This window comes from Bombus huntii, chromosome 1, assembly GCF_024542735.1.
Source record: "Bombus huntii isolate Logan2020A chromosome 1, iyBomHunt1.1, whole genome shotgun sequence".
Lineage (NCBI taxonomy): Eukaryota > Metazoa > Arthropoda > Insecta > Hymenoptera > Apidae > Bombus > Bombus huntii.
This window is the reverse complement of record NC_066238.1, coordinates 12,648,518-12,671,879: the sequence shown is the minus strand read 5'-3', so window position 1 is coordinate 12,671,879 and position 23,362 is coordinate 12,648,518. Positions and strand designations below refer to the sequence as shown.

General features: G+C 50.0%; 1 protein-coding gene across 5 annotated transcripts in view; it reads right to left on the bottom strand.

Moving 5' to 3' along the window:
- The window catches only part of LOC126863571 (serine/threonine-protein phosphatase 4 regulatory subunit 1-like), a 148,980-nt gene that overhangs the window by 21,824 nt on the left and 103,794 nt on the right, over positions 1 to 23,362 (bottom strand). For 2 of the 5 annotated variants that reach the window (XM_050613848.1, XM_050613840.1), the window contains exon 2: positions 20,453 to 20,756. The exons of the other annotated variants lie outside the window; for them this stretch is intronic. In XM_050613848.1, coding sequence (XP_050469805.1) covers positions 20,453 to 20,754 — 302 coding nt within the window. In that variant the 5' untranslated portion in view covers positions 20,755 to 20,756. The remainder of the gene's footprint in view (positions 1 to 20,452; positions 20,757 to 23,362) is intronic. 5 annotated transcript variants of the gene reach the window in all.

Here is a 23,362-nt window from a genome sequence, read left to right as displayed (position 1 = left end):
GCGCATGTTCGTGCTTCAGGATGGCTCGTAAGATCGATAGGGAAGACGGCGGTTTCGTGACCGACGGGCTTCGGGGGCTGGTTTCGATTTTAGGGGAAAGTCGATTTGTCGGGCGGGGGAATCACCGTTCGCAACGATGTAACGCGCTGAAAACTTCGCGTTTAACTGTACGCTCGTACTTCCTGCTGATTCCACCAAGCTACCTATACGTTACATATTCCGTAGTACGAACTTCGAACACCTCGAACCTGCGATTTTGCTTAAATTTTACAAATTTTCTCCATTTTCCAAATCGTCCTCTGTATAACAGAAAACCAGAAACCCATAGAATATCCAAAGTTCGGAATGAACTTACTCGAGCCCCGTTAAAACGATTGTTACCGAAACGAAACTCGCGATCTTCCATTGCAACGACTTCGCCATTGCTTTCTATCTCGAACGTTCCGCTAATTAATCGAATAGAATAAATGCACTGTGCCTTGGTTCTCATTATCGATGTTGAAAAACCATGGCCCCATTTTAACGGGGACACGGTCGTTATTTCGACGATAACGCGTTATTACGCGATCGTGCGTAATTCGCGCGGACCGTTCTCACCGAGTATCGGTCGTGAAATTTTGTTATCCGCCTCGTGGAACGCTCACGAGGACCAGCAATATCCGGGGAATCGTTTACGAGGAAAAGGCGTCCGCGTGCCAAATATATCGCATCTTCGATGTCGCGTGCAACCTCCACACCTCATACAGATACAACGTTGTATTCGAGTCGCGTGTGCGCCTCTCGTATTCCGTTTGAACGGCGAAAAGTGGATTTGCTTGTCGTTTCGAACGCGTAGAGTCGTGGAAATACGACGTAACGTCACGTCCCCGAGACGGAGAAACGGTAAAGATGGATTAGCTATGTGCATTGCCGTGCGATGCTGCTCTATCTCTTTTTAACGTCTTTCTCTCTCTCTCTCTTTATTCAGTACAAAAGTTACGTTGGTTATCGAAAGTTCGATCAAATTTCAGATATCACGACGCGAGAAGAGAAGGAGCGTCTTCCTCTTGAAATTTATTACGCGTTAGCCTGATCGACAAACGTTATTTATTAGATTTGATGGTGGAATATCACTTGCCCAATTACCAAGAACAATAAAAAAGGAGAGAAGTGTTTGAAGTGGCTGTTGAAAAGCGGAATTTATCAGTCGTAGCGAAGTTGGCACGTCGATCGTAGAAATGAAATTCCTCTGCTATCTGCTTCTGAAGATTTGAAATCTTGATAATCAGCGCTTTTTTTTAATCCAAGTCACTTCCACGTTCTTCTAATCGCCGAAGATAGCGGAAAAATCGTTTGTTTTCATATATTCGACCAAAGCTTATCGTTTCGCTATTTTACACCAACGTCGTGTTTTTCTATCGCCTGTTCGATAGTTAAAAAATGGCAAACGAAATGGAAACCGGAACAGCAGGAGAACTCGCATCGAGATCTTAATTCGCGGCAATTGACCATTCGACAAACACAATGTTCTTCGGTTCGTTGAACAAACGCATCCGCGATCGACCAACTTTACCGGACAAGTTGACCGCGCTTTCTAGCCACCGGAAGCCAGCTGTTATCTCAAGAAGCTAGCCGGCACCGAACGACAAAGCCCTCGTCTTTGACACGAGCGACCCACATTCGACGACCAAGTTGTTTCACGATCGGTACGTACGTCGAATACATCGAAAACATCGTGGATACTTTCGCGATATAAAAAAAAAAAAAAAACAAGGGAAACTGCTGGATGAGATTCGTGTAATTATCGTGTAATTATAAACAGCCAGATTCTTTAAATAAATTACACATTGCTCTATCGATATATCGAAGTAACGTATCATCGCGCGTTTTCAACAACTTGCAGACTGAAGTTGCTTTTCCAATTCAAGTTGCTTTCCAAAAATTCTTCGTGTCGAACGGTACTTACACGCGTGTTTCGTTATTTATTCGAACATTTCACGCTTGAACAATCCCATTCGAATAATTGTCCAACGTTTGAGCAATCTCCCATCCGGTTTCGTTACCTTTAATACGCTATTATTATTCAGCCACTTAAATTTTGTACATTTTGCTTACTTTCATATAATAAATCGTTCCAGGTGAAACGTTAATTGAAATAAAATCATTGGAAGCATAAGCTCGCGAGACTTCGTTATTTCCATCTACTTGGAAAAATATCCAAACTCGAGTAAATCTAAACGCTCGAGTAAATCTAAATTTCCACGAACAACACCGAAGGAAACGTACAAGAAAAGATAAATTACCCTTTCCACCCTCTTTTCTAAGTTCCATCCTGCGAACCAAACGAACAGTTGTCCGGCAATGTTCTCTGAAAGAGACCAGCGTCAGGAGAATTTTGCCAGACAAGATAAATTCCCATGGGCCCGAAGGTCGCCCTTCGATGCCCTCCCCCCTCTCGCCCTTCATCAGGGTCCATTGGTAGCAAAGGGATCGCGACGAGGGTCGAAAAAGGAAGACTGTGGGGTACCGCATTCGAAAACTCGCGTGTCTATGACTACGAGATACCGGCTTCCACGTACGGGGAGGACTTTCCACTCGCTCGTCTTCACACGGTTTTTCTAACCTCCGGATTCGTTTAGGCTCCGTCTTTGCCCTCTCTCTTCTTCCTCTGCTTCTTTATCCCCACGTCTCGTTCGATTGTCCCGCGCGAGTTTCTCGCTCCTCGGTTGTCCATCGTTGTTTCACCGAGGACAAACGCGCTAACGAATCAGTTGGAAGGAAGGACGAGCGGATAAAACGGGGCCAGAGCACCGAGGGGTTGTTATACGGCGAAAATTCCCCATGGACATGGTAATGAAAGACGATACAGCGTTTGTTGGTGTTGTTGCGTGGATGGAGTATCAGTAGCAGAAGACTGGTATCGGGAAAAGTGGCGGAAGCCGTAAAAGGCGATCTCGGCAACAGGCGGAAGCCTTGCAAGCTCTTGATTCCTGCGACCGTTTAGAAGATAGGGTGAACCGCGAAATCGTAGCGAGACTCAGCTTTATCCGCTAAGTGATCAATTTATTACGATGCGAGAAATTTTGGAAAAATAGGATTTCACGTAGGATTCGGGGAATCGTAGTGGAAAGGGGAAGTGAAAGGTAGGAAATTAATTTCAAGCCACGTGAACTGCAGCGAAACTCGCGATAGTTTTCCCAGATGCGCAACGGTGGTGGCACGAGGGGAACGCGAAAATCTGGGCCCCGATCATTGTAATTAGGGGAGCGCCCTCCCTCCAGGTGCACGTACCTCGTGTCACATGCGCCGCACCTAAGGACAGACGGGGAAAAACGATGGCGGTGGAAATGAGAAAGGGGAAAATTTGTTGGCCGTGCGCATCTGTCGCTCGAACGCGTTTCATCTAATCTCTCGTACAATGCCATAATACCGGTCTGTCAACGAACGGAGAATACAAAAAGGAAAATCCGCAATTTGTCGGTCTAAATAATACCTAATACCCAAATACGATTTCTAAATCCAATCAAAATTTGATGAGGCTAATTTTTTCATCCGATAATCCGCCAATATATCAAAAACGATTGTCCGCATCAAATCTGTGCATCTCTTCAGTTATCTTTCGTGTCTCGTCTACTTTACTTACAACAGGCATGGAATTTTGGAATATAAAAGAGTTGGAATTACATCGAGTGTTAAGATCGAACGTTTAAAAACTGTCCATGCGATGGTTTTCCTTTCTCATCAATCGCGTTCTTGCACTTTTGCTGCAATGTTCAGCGGAAGGTTCGAAACGGTGAGAAAAATCGCAAAACACCGAAGCGTCGAAAGCACGACGACACGTCAGTCGACTATTTTGAAAGCTTGGAAAAATCTAGAAAACACCGTTTCTCGAGAGTGCGTACAATCTGAGCACTCGGGTATCACGGACAACTTTTCTATCCATATTGGTGCGCGCTACTCAAAACACTATACACGTCCTAAGGACTAATCCTTGAATTAAGCGAAAGCCTCTAATTTCCAGCAGCGGAAAACGATAAAAGGATGACCGCGCCACTTCCGCTCGATGGACTCTGCCGTGAACTCTGCGTGTACTTAAATCAGCCGAGGGTGACACTCGAGAAAGCTGGTGCATGCTTCCTCGCTCGACAGAGGGAAAAAGCTCTGAAAATCCGATTAACGGCTAAGAAATCAAACAATCGCCTAACGTAGCCGTGAAATTCAGTGATGGGAAAACAGAGAGAGAGAGAGAGAGAGAGAGAGAGAGGGAGAAGAGGAACAGAGGAACGGACAGGATGTGACCCAGGAAGGATGGTTTAAGTACAGAGAGGATTAACGCGCGTTCATTCAATTGGTTTATGGTTTCACGCTCTTCAGTGACGATAAATAAGCGTCGAACAGTTTAACCAGGCGGAAGAGCGGCAAACGTTGAAGGTTTGCGAAGCGAAGGACGTGCAGACAAAAGAACGAAAAAGAATCACAGGACGGTAAAACGGAAGAGCAACTCGGTGGCGTGTCTTCTCCGGCTACCTTTATTACCAACATCAAATAACATTTCGGTGGCTGCCTTCTAGAAAATGCCATCCCTGGGTTTTCCCTGATTCTTCCTTGATTGCAATTCCCGTCCTTCGCCAGAAACCGAGAAAGGTTATGCACAGGTTTAAATCTTCAATAGCTGATAACATCGGGTCGGCTGATTCTCTGCTTCGAAAGGAATCTGCCTAACGCCCCCGAGTTACGGTCCAACCTAATTCCACTGGATAGAGTTGTTTGGAGGAGTTTATTGTATCGTTGTCATTAGAAGCATCGAGACTGTCTATGGTTGAAACAGGAATTTTGCTAATAACCCGAGATTCTATAGCAATAAAATTTCTATTCCAAAGAAATAACCGTATCTGATAAGGTTGCCCATTGCTCACGTTCTACGGTTTGCCAAACGAATTTCGCTGATTTCTTCACAACGTGTCTGGCCGTTGCGTGCAAGTTTTACCAACGATTAACCTGTCCACGAGGACGAATGGTTGGAAATGGAAAAACATCAACCACATGGTTTCGTCTGTCTCGTCGGCGTCGAAGATTCACTCAACAACGAGCAAATTTCCAAACGAGTACGCCGCGTCCCGATGATAGTATGCAGAACAAATCTGTCTGAATATAATCATCGTCGACAAATGGTCGGCTGATAACTCGAGGAAATAGCGCGGATTGCTTTTTTTAAATTAATAACTGTCCGTGACATCTGGTATCGTCTAATTGCTATATCACTCGACGAGGATAAGCGTAATTTCCGTTATAGGCATCCGCGATTACGATAGTTTTTCCAGGGTACCGAAGGGAGAAACAGCTTTACGGCTCGTTAGTCGGTCGTACAGCTCTTATAATGCATCATCGGCAAATTCGAAATCAACCGTGTAAACAGACTGGGTCGAGACTGTTCACAAACACGAGAACAAAACAGGAGGGACGGCGTGCGCATAACGCGCGTCGATTCGTATGGCTCCGCGTAATAACCCAATTAGCGGTGTTCAGCGTGTTCGCGGTAGATCGATGTAACGCACGGAGACAAACAATTCGCGAAAACCGACGTAATTCGCGCCTCCTATATTGCCGCGCGTCGATCCGCCAAATCTCGTGCCATCGCTCGCCCAATATTTTCTACAAAACACAGGCGTTTCTCCGTTAACCGGCTTGATATCTAATTTCTTCCATCTATCGTTCTCATCCAACATTCACGATATCTGTATACCACACGTATGTACCTCCGTGCTACGTTGTCTCACATTCTATCTATACCGACGTATCAACGAGTGTCATGAATTAATGAAAACCAAGGTAACCCTTGCTCGTGTTTCTTCGCGGGAAAAATCGAGCGATATCGACGAAACGTCGAGGCAACGCGACTCCGTTGGAACGCGACCACGAGAATCCAGTGACTACGCTGTTTCTCTGTGTCTCTTCTCTTCGAAGCGACAAGCAGTCGATAAATCGATGGCAGAGCAGGTAGATATAATATCGTTCCGATACATAGCAACCGAAAACTTATGCCCGTTTTCTGTTCGTCCGGTGGCCATGAGGTCGATCGCACACGCGATTCGCGGGCGACCAGTTTCCACCGGGGAGGCGTAGTTACACGAAGAGGAAGACAGAGAGAGAGAGAGAGAGAGAGAGGAAGACGAAGCGTATACACACGCGTGTTGCTCGTCTGTTGGTTCCTCAGGGCTTCGACGCCGCTGTCTGAGAGAACGACGACGTAGAAGAAGAAGAAGAAGCAGAAGAAGAAGAAGAAGAAGAAGAAGCAGAAGAAGAAGAAGAAGAAGAAGAAGGAGTCTGGTAGCAGGGTCTCCGTGGCATGAAGGGACTGCAGAGAGAAGGAATGTTGTTGTTGTGCCGGGAGGCGGTTGCATCGGGGAGGCGGTGGAGTGCAACGGCGCGACCGGCGGCGTGGATCAAGCGGTGGAAGAGCGACAAGGAGGGAAAGACGATGCAACGCGATGGAGAAAGAGGGAGAAGGATTCGACGGAGAAGAGACGGGGCGGAGTGGGGGGTAGTTTGGCGTTCGAGGCGCAAGAGGGGCGGCAAAGTCAATGCACCGCAGGGGAATGCAACGCGCCGCGCCAAGCAATACACAGAGTCTACTACGTCAGAGTGCATTCTACCGCACTTTACGACTACGTCGTCGCTGGTCTTGCCTACTATACGCGACTACGTCTTTTTCTGGCATACGCTTTTCTCTGAATTTCCCCTCCCCCCTATTCTCTTAGCAGGATAACGCACGTCTTCGCGCACATGGAGCAGAGACGAGGTTTGTCGCGGACCAATGTTTTCCATCAATTTTTCTGCAACTTTCTCACCTTCTCGGCACGTTCTATTTCGGTGGATTTAGGCTGAGGTCGATGACACCGTACTATCGATAACGTGCGTGTATTTCGAAGATCGTTAATTGGTACTATTTCGTGGCGAGGTGTACCTTTTATTTTTCCTCTCCTAAAATTATTTAATAAAGGCAAACATTTGCCTGTAATTCCTTCGCGTAGATATTACCTACGCGACAAGCAGGCAATTTGTAAACATCATGATATCTACATAAACGCGTCAAGATTATTTACAGATGGGAATGATTAGCTTCCGACGAGAATAACGAGAGTTCTACTTCGTCATTTTGAACGTGTAGCTACACCGTGGGAACGATACAACATGGTGGTAGAATCGGTGGCGTGCGAGTAAAACGCGAATAAGTGTGGCTAACGCAGTTCCTGCCATGTTCGTCGTACAGATCGCCACGTACCTCATGATCTTTGTTCGCGTTTCACGATATTCAAAATTCCTAAACGAAACGAACCTCGGACATGGAATACTGTCCAACGAGCGGCATTTAAAAACCGAAACTTGCGCTTGCACGAGGCTCGCTTCTAGGTGAACTTGCTTTCCCACGAGTCACGGGGGCCGAGCTTGAAAGCGAGCGCGTTGCGGCGAGGCAGAACGGCGCAAAGCTGAAGCCGGTGCGCTATCGCTTCTCGGAAGCAATGCATCACGGGACGATGCATACCGAGGCGGCGCGTGTTACGAGTCGACTAGAATCGAGTTCTCTCGCTAAACAGGACAGGGTAAAAAGCCGGAGGCGGAGGTAGGAAGAGAGAAGGTCGTGGCGGAGGTGGAAAAAGGAACGGGCCGAGAGAACGAGGAACACAGAAACGCTTAAATGCGGGCCCTGGTTGCGTGGCGTGTAAAGCGATAAAGAAAACTCGGGCCACGACGTTCCCCGACTTTTGTCGGGCTGTAAACAACCGGCGACCGTATCGATCTGACGTGACACACACGTTTCTATGCTCCGGAAACCGAACGATTTCTGTACACCGCTGTCGGGTTACGTGCTCGTCGACTACTCCGTTTCTTTATTTCCCCGGGTCGTTTTTTTTCCCCTCTCCGAGGAGATCCGACGTTCTCCCCTTGCAGGAAATGACACGCGAGTCACGCGGCGGAAACGGCCGCGTAAGAACTGGGAATGTAAGCAGAAGTAGCTTTCGAACGGTACATTCGCGGTTTTGCGCGGGTCGCAAATCGAACAGTGTTCGCCTTCCGAGGAATTCCAACGGTGCCCGTCGAAATATCAAATCGACCAGAGAAAGAAGTAATTCGTTCGAATCGTTCGAGGGGAAAAGAGATATCAACGCGAACGATAGATAGCAACGACCTCGAAAGCACGCGGCTTACCGCGTCCCACGTACGCACGCCCGCGCGACCCGCGAAATTACACAACAGCGGAAAAAGAGAAAAAGGCGGAGAGACACCGCGTTCCGTTCTAATCCCTCTCTCCGTCCACGACAGGGTTCTCTCCCGTCCGTCTGTACCCGCTTCTTTTTTCTTTTATCGACTTATTCCACGATTACCAAAGAAATCCAGCGAAAGGAACGGGGCAAAGAAAAGTCAACGCGGGCAATCTAAAAAACGCGCGCGTATTCGAGCACGCGGCACGACGAAGAACTGGCGGCGTGTGGTCGTCGTTCGTGCAGTTCAGTCACTCTTGGCCGTTTGCACCGTACCCTCCCCCTCTCCTTCTAGGTCCCACATACGCGTTCCCTTCCCCTCCACGGCCGCCGGACCCCTCTCCCTCCCGCCACGCGTACATTTTCTTTCTCTTCGGAACGGCGCGCGTTGGTTCGCGATCGCGAATATCGGTGTACGTGATCGCACACGCCGCGCCGGTGTGCCGTAGAACGGCGTGTCCGTGTGCCGTTCGTTCTTGGACAGCCGCGCGAAAGAGATCGGCTCGAGTACAAAGTCCATATACGTAGGTGAAGTAGTGTGCGCGTGCGTGACACGTACGTGTGAGGGAACGCTAGAGTAGGAAGGGAGGCACAGCGTGAGTAGCGTGTGTACGCGCGACGGGCTGCGCATGCGCGTCGCGCACCCCGAGAGGCGCACTGAATGAAGGCCCCCACCATCGTCACCCGACGGCCACGCACACACGGTATATACGCGACCGTGCGCGTCGCCGCCGCTGTTACACGATGCGGCTGCCTAGTAGGATAAAGCCCCGTGGTGTTTGCTCGTCCGTGGCTTCCAACTTTGTCAAATTCGACTGGCGCCTACCCACGGCCTTCTCGCTTGATAAGAACGTCGCTTTTGTGGATTTTGTCGGCCGTTGAATCCGCTGTTCGAATTGCCTTTTAATTAGACGAATCAACAGAGGAAGATACCCATTCTTATTTTTAGTTTTCGAAAGCACAAGTTTTGTTTTTCGATCGGAGAGATTCGCGCGGCGTATTTTTACAGAGTAACAGTTCGTAGATATTATCGGACCGCGAAAACAGTTTCGTTTCTGTCGTGCAAGAGTAACAACGTGGTCCCTCGTAACGATTTCTAGTTGGATTTCGCACGGGCCGAAGATCGAATTTCATTGGCCCGCATCCGCGGCGCGTACAGGCGAACGTCCCGCTCGGCCAGAGAACCGTCGACGACGCTCGGTGTCTGTATTACTACCACCGCCGCGTCGCCTTCCTCCTTTACCGCGGCGCGGCGGTGTGTCGAGACGAGGCGCTACGAGAGGAAATTAGAAATTTGCTCGGCGGAGATGGTTGTAGGATTGTTATTTGATTCGTTACTGCGGGCTCTGCCGAGTAATTGCGCAGCAAGCCCCCAGACTCGGAACAATAGCGTAGAAGCGAGAAGGAGGACTCGAGGCACGCAGCTCGTCGAAAAAAGAAACGGTATTGGCCGCCGCGCCGGAAATATCTGCCCCAAGGCGATATCCTATTGTTCTCTGCGCGCTAAAAACAACCGGGTGTAACTAATTAACGAAACGAATGCACGTGGGCGGCCACGCAACTTCCACAAATCCGACGATCGCTAGATATCGAGCCGAAAGTCCGATACGCTAGAAAACCTCATTTCCTCAACTCTGGCAACTCGTTGCGGTGGCTGCTAACGTCTCGTTGTAAGGACAATCTCGAAATTCGAAAGCATTCTATAATTTGCCATTGTACGCGATACGACTTTCTCCAACGAATGGACTCTACAGAAGTAAATTACGCGTTTCTCGACAATTGAACGTTCACATTTACGCAACGAACTTGCCAACGAAATTAGGAAATTTAGGATAAAAAGCAAAGTTCGCCTGAAACGTTTAAATCTCGATATCTTGTCTCGTTTCGTTTCAACGAGAACGAGATTCTACCTCTACCAAAATGATCGATAAAAATTGTTTCATCGTATCAAAACAACGCACACAGCACTCACAGTATGCGCCACGCAAGGATGCACGAAAGAAGACGTGCACGAACACGCTCGTGGAGCGTCGGGTTTGGCCATCGGCCGACATATGCCGGCTGTCGTGCGTGCAGCTGCTATATCGTCCTTTGGGTTTGGGTCGGTGGGTGACACGTTTCGCTCGTTGTGCACGGCTGGTACACACGCGGCAGCCAATGGGTATTGATTTGTGGAGTGAACGCACCGCACCCCCTCCCCTCTCGTCGCTTTCAACCCCTCTCTGTTACACGATGGCTCTGCCACGGCGCGTCGGCTCGCCGCTAAACAGGCTGGTCCGCGCGCGTACACGCTCTCCGCTTCCCTATAGAGACCAGATACATGCACGAATTCCGCACACACGCGGCACAGACGGTCGCATACACAATTACGGCTTAGGTACACCCCCCTTTCAGAGAGTCCCCGATGACCGCGCGAGCGCCTATATACAGTACACAGTGTCCCACCCTCCGCTTGGTTCAGAGACCGCTTCCCACCGGAGCACCCCATTTACCACTGCTGCAAGGGGGGTTGACTGCATCCTTTGGGTGGGTCAGGGCCAGAGAGACGGAGAATCGCGGCCGGATTCGGCTAGGTCGAAGGGACGAGTGGAAGAAGAGTTCGTCAAACCTCCAGAGAGATTCAGCGAGTACGCGCGCGCGTGTGCGTGAATATTGGCTGCGTTTACACGCACGCCCTTCGAGGGTACCGTGGATCCAGGAAATTCCTGCGTTTCGAGGAATGCCGGCGATCGTGGAATTCTCGACGTGAAACGCGACTGCGGTTACAACCCCACCGAGAATGTCGTTGCTCGTTATGAGTGCCTGGATCGATGGAATCTTAATTTGAGGTTGTATTCCGATTGCCTTGCGGATCGATACTTGGTAGTTAGCTATGGGAAAATAGCAAGAAAAAAAAAAAAAAAAAGAAAGAAAAAAAGAAAGGGAAAAGAAAAGAAAATGAGACGAAATCATAGGAGAAGCACGGTTCGAGATGTTGTTACACGAGATACGAGAGAAAAAGGGAACTGAGTATAAAGAAGAAAGGAACATTAAGTAAAGAGAACGCAGAATTCTGGTCACCTTGGTGGCAAGGTAGCGCATACCACGAGCTTCTCCATATAGAGTCAAGAGAGAACGTACGGGTCCGTGGCGAGCGCAAGGACACGGTCCAAACACACGGAGCGAAGGGGTGAACGTTCGCACGGGGGTGGAGTAATGAAAGAAACGGGTGGGGCGGGGCGTGGGGATGGAAGGTCGACGACGGGCGACGATGGGAACGACGAACGGTGCCGCTGAACCGTCGAGGGGATAAAGGATACACGACCAAGCGCAGGAGTGGAGTAGCGAACCCGCGCGTTTCCTCTCTCTGTTGCACACAGAGAGACGAATCCACCGTCCCAGGAAGGAGAGGAAGAAGAAGCGGCGAAGAAAAAGGTGGAGAGAAGGGGTGTAGAAGAAGAACGCGCCAGGGGACGGGAGAAACACGCGTGCGCGCGCGAGCACGACCGAAGTAAACAAGTGGAAGCAATGGAACGGGACGAGCACCGGTCAGTGCGCTGCATTTGGTGCATTCCTGTAGTCTGCGCCGCTGCGGCTCGCGATGGAGAGAGCAGGAGAGCCAGCAAGCCGAAGAACGTTGGACAGAGACGGGAGAGAAGGAAGAAGGCGAGAGAAGAGAACGTACGAGAGAGACTCGAGCGTCAAGGGGAAAGGAGAAAGAGCAACGAAGCTCTGCAACGCGGCACGCCACTTTGGACCGACGGACGCAAACCGCATTCCCGGCCGTGACCTTCGCTAGGACATCGCCACTGCCCCCACCCCCACTCGGCACACACCACTCTCTACCCCTTCCACGTTGCACCCCCTGCCCCCCGACCGTCGCGTTTCTGATCCTCACCGCCCCTCCCGTGGATGGTAATCGTCTTTCTTTCTTTCTTTCCCTCCTTCTTTCTCTCCCTTTTGCGCGCTCTGCCTCCCTCTCCCTGTATCTTCGTCTCGTTTTATAGGAAGTCTCTCGCTCCTACTAATCGCGAGATCACAGCGAGAAGAACGTGGAACCGCGCAGCATCCCATGGACAACGTCGCCTCTTTCTCTCTATCGGTCGTTTCCCACCCTGTACAGTCCGATAGTCGACGAACTCTCCATTTGGTCGCGAGTTTCCCTCCGCGAGTGCCTACCGGGGCTAGTAGCTGGCCTTCCGCGGCGACCCTCGAGGTGCCGGACTTTTTTCCTACAGGACTCGTTGTCTTGGTCGGACGGCGCCCTCCTACTCCGCCCAAGTATTCCACTCACTTTGGTTGAACTCTAAATCCGTTGGTGACGAGAACCGCGCGAATCATATGATTCACGGGGCTATACATAGAGTTGGGGAAAATCGGAGGCGAAAGTCGAACCGAACCGTTTGGAAACGCGGCAATCAGCGGCTAGGGCTCTGTACGACGATTTGAAATTTCCATCCAAGAACCGGACCGCATCCGTATTAAGATTTCTCAAAGCATCTCCAACAATAAGATCCGATGTGACTGTCAAATTGTAAACTATCGATCTGTAAAGTAGTAGCTGTACGCTTACTGATAGTAATAGCTATATACCAGCAGAGTGCCGTGAGAAACTGTCATCAAGACGATTTCTCCGATCTGGCCACGGTCTAGCAAAACGATCTCTGTCTCACAAGACTTTAAACGCATTCTTGCTTACAAACCGCGAACGAGATTACAAGATCTAGCGGAACCGAGTGGCGGCGTGTCACGGATCTTCAGGAAAGCCAGGACGGAAGAACGTCGGAGGCCACTTCACAGGGGCCGTTTTAATTTCCTGCCGCGGCGAGAAGCCAAAGACTCCGGGACACCGAACGCTCGCTGTCTAACCGAGCGCCCCACGAGGGAGATTCCACCGTGCCGCGAGCATAGAAGGGAAGCGAAGAGAAGAGGAGCGAAATACGGGAAGAAGAAGCCAAAGAAGAGGAAACACGCGGTATAAAGGGGAGAGTGGGAGTGGAAGCAAGCAAGGGCACGGCCCTGAAGAATTTCAGAGTCCTCTCTCGGCCGCTCTTTCTCTAATTTACGAGCGGTCGCCCTGAATTCGAGCAAATATTTGTCCAGCGCGTCCAACTAACGGGTGTATATAAGAGAAATGAAAAAGAGTGGCGGGGGCGGGGGGGGGGGGGGGCAAGGAGGGGTACAGACGAAAGACACGTAGGATCGAAACGAGAGAGAAAACGGGGTAGGAGTAGAGACACAGGCGGGAGGAGAGAGCATCATTCATAGTTTCTCGAAAAGCGTTCCCTTCACCGTTCTCTACTCGTCAACGAATATTTTTTCCTCCTCTCCTCTGTCGCACCTTCTCTATACCTGTCATACCTTTCTCTCTCCCTCTCTCTCTCTCTCTCTCTCCCCCTCTCTTTTCCTGCGTTCTCTCTAGAACCGGCGTTCTATCTACCGACCTTGCATTTCGAGTTCCAAAAGATTCTTTGAAAGAGGCCGCCCAGAGTCTAGCCGGAAGCACCTACTGGAAAGTATTCGTTCGAGAGGGAAGAAGAAGGCGAGAAACCGAGTACCTGGAAGTCGTGTTAACACGCGCTGCTGGACGCTACAAGCCGCTCCAATTAGCATCTTCTTTTTCTCCTTCGACTTCTTTCGCCTTCTCCTCGCGCCTGACTCCGCGGCTTCCTTTTCAGCCGACTCACACACGATCGACGACGAGCACCTGTTGAACGGACCCCGAGAACTCTTCCTCTCCCTCCCTGCCGCCTCCGAGACACCGTCGATAGCCTCTGCCAGGTGTTCCGATACGGATTCTAATCGTTCCCTAGCCGCTACAGGACATAGGAATAAGTGATGTTTCTGTCATGGCGAATGATATCTCGTAGTCATAGATAATTGATGGTTTCGAGTGGATAAACGTTTCTGAAGAAACGGTCGCATCAATGTCGATGACAAATTCATGGAGTCTTATACCGTATCGGTTGATAGTTTCAACACTGTGCTATACAGTTCGCATGCATTTCCCTCGTTCTACTTTACACAAGCCGTTTTATACGCCGCTGTTACTACAACTCCGCCAGTCGTCGAGAGTTAGCCTTAAGGGAGTCTCAAAAATTCCATTACCACGGGTCTGATTGTACCACGGAATAATGCAGTCCCAATCACGCTTATGCGATTTGCAATCACAGTCCGTGCATGTTAATTGAATTTCAAAAGATTCGATCTATTGGTTACGTCTACGAGCAGGGAAAAGGCTCCGATTTTCCAAGTAACGATTACTTCAAAAGATTCAATTTATACTGATTACGCAATCGTATATTTTCGAATACGAGGGACGTTCCAACAATCCCATTTTTTCCATTGCTCTACGACAGTTTCGCCTTTGGAAACGAAGGCGAACGAAAAGGAGGAATGCACGCGGCGTTTTCCGGCAATTGACGCGTCAATTCACGCCGGCTGGATCCAGCAACGGCTAGTTTCGCCGCTTCCGCCGGGGCGCAAAGTATTTTTATAGTTGGCTTGGAACAGAAAAAAAAAAGGAAGGAAGAAAAGAAATAAAAGAGGAGAAGCGGACGGGTTCGTAAGCAACGCGGAGCAATCCACCGGACGGGGACCCCTCGTTGCACGGCCGGCCCGCTCCTGCTGAGCGAAATACGCCGGCATCCAAATAATTCGGGATACGCTCGTGTGAGATATGAATGAGAGGAGTGGGTACGGCGTGGTGTTGTTTACTGTCTGGCAGGAACGGAGTAGAAGAAGAAGCATCCGCGTGCACCGACGAAAAACGAAGAGACGAACACGGGGTGGCGAAGAAGACGAAGACGAAGAAAACGAGGAAGAAGGGGAAGGAGAGGAAGAGAGAGAAAGAGTGAACACAGAGTCGAGTGGTATAAGAGAATGTGAACGGGAGAGAAGAAGAAGGACGAAGAGCGGAGGGGAACCTGGTACGAGGACGGGGACCGGGCCCAGGATTCGAAGAAAGAAGAAACGGGGAGTCAACGACCCAACGAGAAGTGCCGTCTCTCCGCGTTAAGGCGCGCTCGAAACTCTCTACCTCTCTGATCTCTCTCTCTCTCTCTCTATCTCTCTCTGTCCTTCTTTCTCTCCATCTTGAATCCGCGCAAAGACCTCCGCTATTGCGGATTGATACGGGATCAAGGCCGTTTGCCTTGCGGAATTCCATTGCCTGTGCGCCTCGTACAGGTGGTAGAACCTGATAAACGCGAACGACCAAGAAGTATCTTCTTCGTGGTTCTTCTAATTTTGTTCTTTGGAATCGATTCCAAGGAAGAGTAAATAAAAGTTGAAGGACCTTGTTATTTCGAAGTGAGACGTGTACGTTGTTATCGAATGACAGAGCGGAGGAGACGGTGATCGAATGAAAATGAACGCGCGTTCGAACAACGATAAATCACGATAGATCTGCACCGATCTAACAAGGCCGTTGGATTACGTCATTGTCGCCGCTAGAAAGGAAAATACCACGGCTGTGCGCAGGTTTAACGCCGCCACCGAGCGCTTCTGACCCGTGTAAACCAAGTCAACGACGATCTACGTCTATTTTCTACTCAAGAAAGTTCCGCGTAACCATCACACGCTGGTTATACGTCCACCGAGAAATTTTCTATTTGATTCTCTTTGACGATACCTAGAACGCTATACTCGACCGGATACGTGGAAAACGTTCCTCGACGACGATTCCAGTCGAATACGAAACGCGCACGCGCGGCCGAGAAACCGCCGCCGCCTCTTCCTTCGAATCCTATGAATGATTGTCGTTGTCGCGGTGTGGTCGTCAATCTCTTGACGTCACGGCAGCAGCAGCAGCAGCAGCGGCGGTGGCGGCGGCGGCGACGGTCGTGTTACGACCGTGCGACCGTTATGTGACCGATTGGCACACGACAGCCGCGCCGACTGCTAGCACCTGTCTACGCGACGACTCTCCTGCTTTCCCATGCTGTCCGGATTCGCTAGAGGTGTCCCGTGTCTCGCCCGATCGTTGCGCCAATACCACTCGAAATTAACATTCTAGACGCTTCTAGCCTCACCGTTCCTGGTAGCCACTGTTTCACCACGCAATTTTTTATTTACTGCTAATCCCTTCTCCGCTATTTCTTCCTAATATCCCGAATATTCTAGATCCTAAGAATTTCATTCTATTTACATCGAAGAATAAAATATAGGCTAGTTTCTCGATTGTGGTTCGTGCTTTCGATGCAAAGATTCCTATATACAAGCGAAAAAAGGTCGCTAACGCGTGAGAGACGCGAACGATTATTTCGCTGGCGAGCCAGCGAGTCGTTGTTGATCGACGACGACGTAGGGCGTCACGCCGGCGAAAAAATTCCAAATCGGCGCGCTTAAAGACACGCCAGTTTCGGCGAGTGGGATTGATATGGAGATTAAAGGGAGGGGTGGGGTCTGCGAGCGAGAGATCGGTCGGCGACCGAGTGAGCGAGATAGAATGAGATGTGTGCGAGCGAGAGAAGCGTTTCTAAAGAGGAACGGAGACGTCGTGAGAGAGGGGAGAGAAGGAAAGAACCAAATATATATATACACAAACACACACACACACACATATATATATATATAACGAGAGAAAAAGAGAGATAGATAGATAGATAGATAGATAGATAGATAGAGAGAGAGAGAGAGAGAGAGAGAGAGAGAGAGAGAGAGAGAGAAAGAGAGTGAAACGGGGTAAGGGGAGGACAAGAGGGTCAGTAGCTCTGCGTTCTCATGCATTCCGCTCTGTCATGGCGGCCAGCGACTCAGACACGCTTCGTCTGTCCTCGTTGTGCATGCACTCCGGGGGCAACGTGCAGTTCGTCCTCGTTGCACACGGCTAAAGAGGAAAGAGAACCGAAAGGAAGGGGTGCCAGAGGAAGAAGAGGCCTGTGGGGAGATGGCAAAAGACGGTAGGAATGGGGGTGGGGTAGGGAAAGACGGAGGGGAGCGCCCACTGCGTTAAATGCTCCACGGCGAAGGCGCGCGCGTTCTCTCGCCGTACTTCGGGCCCCCTTTTCCTCGCCGAGGCCCTTCTGCGTCGCGACGTAAACAAGCCAGGGCCACGCCGCGCTCTCTGCCCCCCCCTCCCTCTCTCTGCCGCTCTCATCGCCCGATACCAAGCAACGCGTCAACGTTCGCCGTGTCGCGTACGACTCGAATTTCTCTCGATATCTATGAGAAAATTTCATCGAAATTTTCGTCGTCGATTTTCACACTGTCGAACAACGTTACAACGATCGAATCCGATTTTTCTCGATCTGATAATCGACAGTTTGCTTTACAGCCGTAAACGAGACATCGTTGGCCACGTTTATAAACCGTGAATGTTCGCGCAATTTAAATACTCTACTGAAATATAAAACGTAATGTAACGAAATAATGCGACGAAAAATTGGCACAAATCGATGCAAACGAAACAGGATCGCCAAAGCGAAGATCGCGTACTCCGTTCGAACGACGACAGTACGCGTGGAACACGATTGTTCGAGAGTACCTGAACACGATCGACCGAAACGAGACGTTGATTCGTAGCGACGATTTCAACTTTTAAACCGTTAAAGCCTGACGTTACAAAGCGTGCGAAACGCGAGTTGCAGCGTACGGTTTACGATCGTCGTTTGAAGAGCACTGAAGACCACGGAGACAGTCGATAGAGACCGGAGAAAGGGACAAAAGGGGATGAACAGAGAGGATAGGTTCGGGCGAGAAGCGCGAAATAATTTAGCGATCAAACGCAGCCGCGGGACCATTACGCGAGAAGCGAGAGTCGGACTTGTCCGGGACGGCCAGCAGCCGTAAACACGACGTGGCGCGACGCTTTTATTGCCGACATGCTAACCACGATCGCGTATTTAATCAACCCGGGCTTTGTTGGACCGAAATACCCGCGAGTCCGGGGCCATTTTTGAACGACGCGTTTCCGAGAAACGCCGCGCCACTGCGTCGAAATCGATCGTAAATCGCGGTCGTCTCCTTGCCATTCTTTCGAAACAGATATATAGAACGCTTTCGTCCGATCTAGTCTCTACCACAATCTTACGATTCTCCTTCGCTTTATACGACCGGAAATTAACGTTATATCCCAATGGATATTAAGATACAGGACAGTTTTTAGATATTTGTTTCGGATATTCGATGTAACGTTACTACTACCTTTAGCGTGTGACACGCAACGTAAACCGACTTAAAATCAACCCGAATCGATTCGTGTTCTCGAACGCGCTATAATAAGTTGACGATACGCACGACGAATATTCATAGTGACGATATTTCGCACTTTTGAAGACGAAACCTGTACACCTTTCTGTAAACCAGATGATACGATCTCAATATGGCTGTGCCTGCTTATTGCGGCAAGTAGCTTTCATTCTCGTTTTTAGGTAAAGGCATTTTTGAAAAAGGGGGCTGAAAATGAGGAAGAACCCGATGCCGAAACGATAGGAAAGACGCGGAAGAATAAACGACAGAGGTACGTAGAGCGAGAAGAAATCGAAAGGAAAGAGAACGAGCAGGGAAGCCGAGTGGATATCCTCGCTCAGTAACGTGGGTACTATCGTATATCTTCCCACAGGAGGGCGGGAACGTCGTCTCGTAAGGGGAGACGGCAGAAGGGCGAGAAGGGTCCCACTAACGCGCGACCGCCGACAATAATGCGGAGAAAGGGCACATGAATGCCTCGTGTTTGCACATGCGCGGGAGCGATGAACTTGAGAAGAAGGTCTTGCCTTCGCTTCGCCTCATCCAGCCTTCCAGGACACTTGGTCCCAGCTTGTTTTCCACGTCCTGCCACTTTCTCACATTTTTCATGAAACAGACACAGATATATAAATGAACAAGATGAACCTTCGAAACATATCGTAGAAATAATTTTCTCAGTTTGAGCGAACGCGCGGCTCGAGTATCAACAGCCACGCGAACAAAGCCACGAAAGTGTCGCCGTTCTTGTCCCGAGGAAGCACGAAACACGGTGGTCGGGGCTGGAGCGGTCAACTTCCAAGACGACATTCCACCGGTACCTGTCCTTAACTCAGCCTCCTACAGTTCGCATTCGCTGCGATCGACCCACCTAACCATAATAGCACGCGTGCACACGCTTGTATATCGTGCTCGATCCCTGCCAACGTGAAGATCGAGATCGGTGAGAACGCGCATGCCGTGCAACAGGAAACGTACATACCGCTTCCTCTCGTACAATTTTATTTCGCTGCTCTCTCTCATCGTATTTTACGGAAATAATTTTCATCCGACGCCGGCGATAAAATAATCGGCGATGCGCGTAATTCGTTGGGAAATACCTGCACGGCGAGTCGAACAAATACGGTCAAGCGGTAAAACGAAAATGGCAGGCATCGGGTATTCAGGAATGCGATAAATACGATGATGCAGAGGCTGCACTCGGATGTGCGCTCGCTCGCGCGCAGCTGCCATTGAAAGCAACCGTCCGAGACGTGATTATTCATATGTTACGCAAGAAGTTATATTTGCAGCGTTGAAATGACGGTTTCGCGTTCCGTTCGATCGTAGTCTAATGTGATCGACCCCGAAATTGGTCTCTCTCTCTCTCTCTCTCTCTCTTTGATATTTGACAAAAACGACGAGGAGAAAAATAGCGTAGGGCGCTGCCTTGTCGGAAATGAGAACCGCTGATGCGCGGCCGCTGTGGCTGCGCGGGCGTACGCTGCCACAGGAAATATGAATGTAACGCCGAAAATTCATTCATAATAAGATCTGGCTACTCGAATATACCGGGGGCGTGCTATTTGAATTTCGGATTACGGGTCCGGTCGTTAGCTGGACGCGGAGAGGGGAGAATCGGTGGGGGAAGCGGGGAGAAGAGGTTAACGAGATCCGCCGATAAATAACACGGTCGTTTTCCTAAATCGTGAGAATAATGGGCCGGTTAGGAGAGGCTTACGCGCGCGCAGTTCGAGTGGGCCGCACTGTGTGTGTTCAACGTGTGGGATTCGATCGAGAGTTTTTATAGAGAGATTCTACCGAAATCGTTACGAAGACCAAGTATAAAACGCGAGTAACTATGAAAAATACGAAACAGAAATCGAAGAGAAATAGATACCACGGGTACAAGGTTATTTTCTTTCTCTATATTCTATTTATCGCGGATAATCTGTGGAAAACTTTATAACGCTACGATCAATTTGTTGCGTGTTAGATGATCGATAAGGACAAAGTAAATATTTATTTATACGTCTAAATATATATGCGTGAGTGTGAGTACGTACATTTGGTCGTGATGCTCTTCGTATCGAGGGATAGCATGCTGCGAACTCGCTCGATGGACGTGACGTTTGCGCACTTTTTTTTTCCCTCGCTTCACCTTTACTCGATCGTACGGTAATGTATCCGTGGCGTGCCTGCTTCCCGTATGGGCCATCGAACTTGGAGCACACTGTAGAGGAGGAGCCGGGGCCCGTATTATGGGAACGCACACGCCTGAACACGTGTGTCTCACTTCCTGCGGCGGGCCGGAAGTCTCCATAGTACTATGGCGCTCCGTAGTGTAGCGTGACGCTACAAGGGCCATTACTACCTCAATGGCAAAAAGAAATGGTCCAATTACCGGTTAAAGCCACGTTGCCCGTCGTTACTCCTTTAATGCGTTTTTCGGAGGCGTGTGTACGCCTCCACTTTCCGCCCGCTCCTCTTTTTCCCTTTTTTTCCTCGAACCTCGCGCGTCTATCATTTCTTCGGCGTTTTCTTCGCGCGAACAAATTTTACTCGCCGCGGCTCGTCTGTTTTCCTCGACGTTGTTTCATATTCGCCGCGTAGGAATGGCTTGCACACGTTCCCGTTTCTCGTTTCGACGAATTTCGCGATGGTATTCCATGAACGTATATCAAGGGACGCGTTCACGTTCAACTCGCTTCGTGCCATAAATAAAAGCGTTCTCGAGTGCGCGTAAGACACGAAAAGAGAAACCGGTAGAGCGATTTCCGGCCAAAGGTTCCGCCATTGCGCCTACTTCACGTTTTCGATGTTCCGATATCTCTCCCGACCTCGCTTCGTTCTACCGAAGAAGCTCCATTCCGTTGAAGCCACGTGGTGCTTCGTAACGCGACTGTCCTTTCCGATCCGTCCATTACTCGTATATATCCATTTTATCGTAGCAAAGTCGCTCGGACGCTACCCTCTTTGTATACAAACAACACGGACCGCGTATTACTACATACGACATGTGGCCCGAATTTCCTCGGCGAGTTCGCCCTTGACACCAACCGTACGGGATGTTTATACAGTGCGCGTAGGCCGACACTCGCGCACACGCGTACACAGCGTTCCACTATGGCCGTGTGTGGTGCGAAAGAGAGACGGGAAAGTGGATCGACGCGACGGAGCGCCGCCACGATGAACACGACACGACCATACGGCGGCACGGCTCGTACCACACTGAGAGTGATCGCTGGCGCGTCACGCTCACGGCGATGCGCAGACGCGGGCTGCGCACACGCTGCTGCGCACGACGCGGCGGCAACCAGCCGCGATGCGCGCTCGCATTCGCTAACACGCACTCACGCATGCGCGATGCACGCACCCACACGAGCCTGGCTCTCTACATACAACTACCCTCCTCTCTCCTTCTTTCTCTTTCTCTTCTTCTACGTATACGCGATGCGTTGCCGCGGGTGGTAGAGGTCCGTGAAAGAGCAGGGACGAGGCGGGGGAAGGAGAGAAGAAAGACGAAGAGAGGGGACGAAACAGACCCGTTAGTTCTCAGAAGTGGACCGCCACCGCTCGCCGCCAAACAGACCTGTAACCACGTACCGACCGTGGTGGTTCTCTCTCGCTTGCCACCACCGGCGTGCTTGCTTTCGGACCTACTACTCTCTTCGCTACTCTTACGTGTCTCGTGACACGCGAGAAACACGGACGGAATTTGGTACTTGCACGATTTGGAAAATTTTCGAAATTACCAACTCGAATGTTTTCGCTTTTATCTTCTCCGTCGTTATTTCCATCGCGTTATGTCTCCTTCTCTGTTATTTCTCTACGTATATATTTTATTTTATAGCCACGCGTTGGATATATTCACGCGTAGCGCGATAAACGAACAGGCGCGCGAGTTCTGTCGCAAGCTGACCGACCGACCGGCCATTGATTAGATACAAGTGTTTACTCGAGTGACGAACGCATACCGATGTCATGTGTTTTTCACAGAAAGCAGATGGAACGTCGGAGCAGCGAGGCCCGTAAATACACCGACGTCGATGAAATTGGGAGAAAAACCGGTTATCGCCTCTCTACGGGTGAAAAAAGAAAGAAGAAACGAAAGAAAGGTTACATACAAGCAGCGTGTGTGGGAAAGCATCGGATGCAGGCGGGAAGGGAACGTTTCGCCGAAACGCGACCTCGACTTTCGTCTAGTTTTTCTTACCGAGTAAAAGTGGCAAGTGGTGGCCGGTCGTATACCCATCGGGGATCGACATTTCCTTTCTTTCACGGAACGGGGGCAGCGTCGTGGGTGGTACACACCACGTATAGCGTGCGCACCAGCAAAATGAGAAAGTTGCCTCTTGTGCGATCTACAATTAACGATGTTTCGGCGGCTCTCCTTACGAAAGAATATTCCCAAACTCTGCTACTGCGATCTTTTCTCCTATCGATAACGAATTTCGTCGATAGAACGGTTTTCTCGTAAAATAATAGCTTTACGGAACATTCTCGCGACGAAATGGAGCGACCCGATGACGACGACTGCTGAAAAGCGTAAAATTCTTTCAACCAAATTCCGTTGCACAGGGATCGAGACTCTTGTTTCGTGCGCGCGTTTCATTCCGTTCCTTTTCTCTCACGACGATTCCCGAGACACACACGGGCGGTCTAAGAACTGCAAGATTCATTAACGGTTCCTTGGCACGGAGGTGGGCACGCGTGTGTGTACACCGGCGTGCATTCCATCGGTCGCGCTCGTGTGAACGACCGTAAGGTGTACTTGTACACAGAGACACCGGGGAGGGAACAGAGATCCCGGAGATAGATGTCGAGTGTGTAAAAAGGAAAGAAACAGGAGAGATAGAGAAAAGAGTTATACAGGAGGAACGAGAGAAAAAGAGGGAGAAGGAACTAGCGTGTACATATTTGATGCGCACGGTTCGCCCGCTAGACGGCAGACCTTTTCTATCGTCATCATCGAG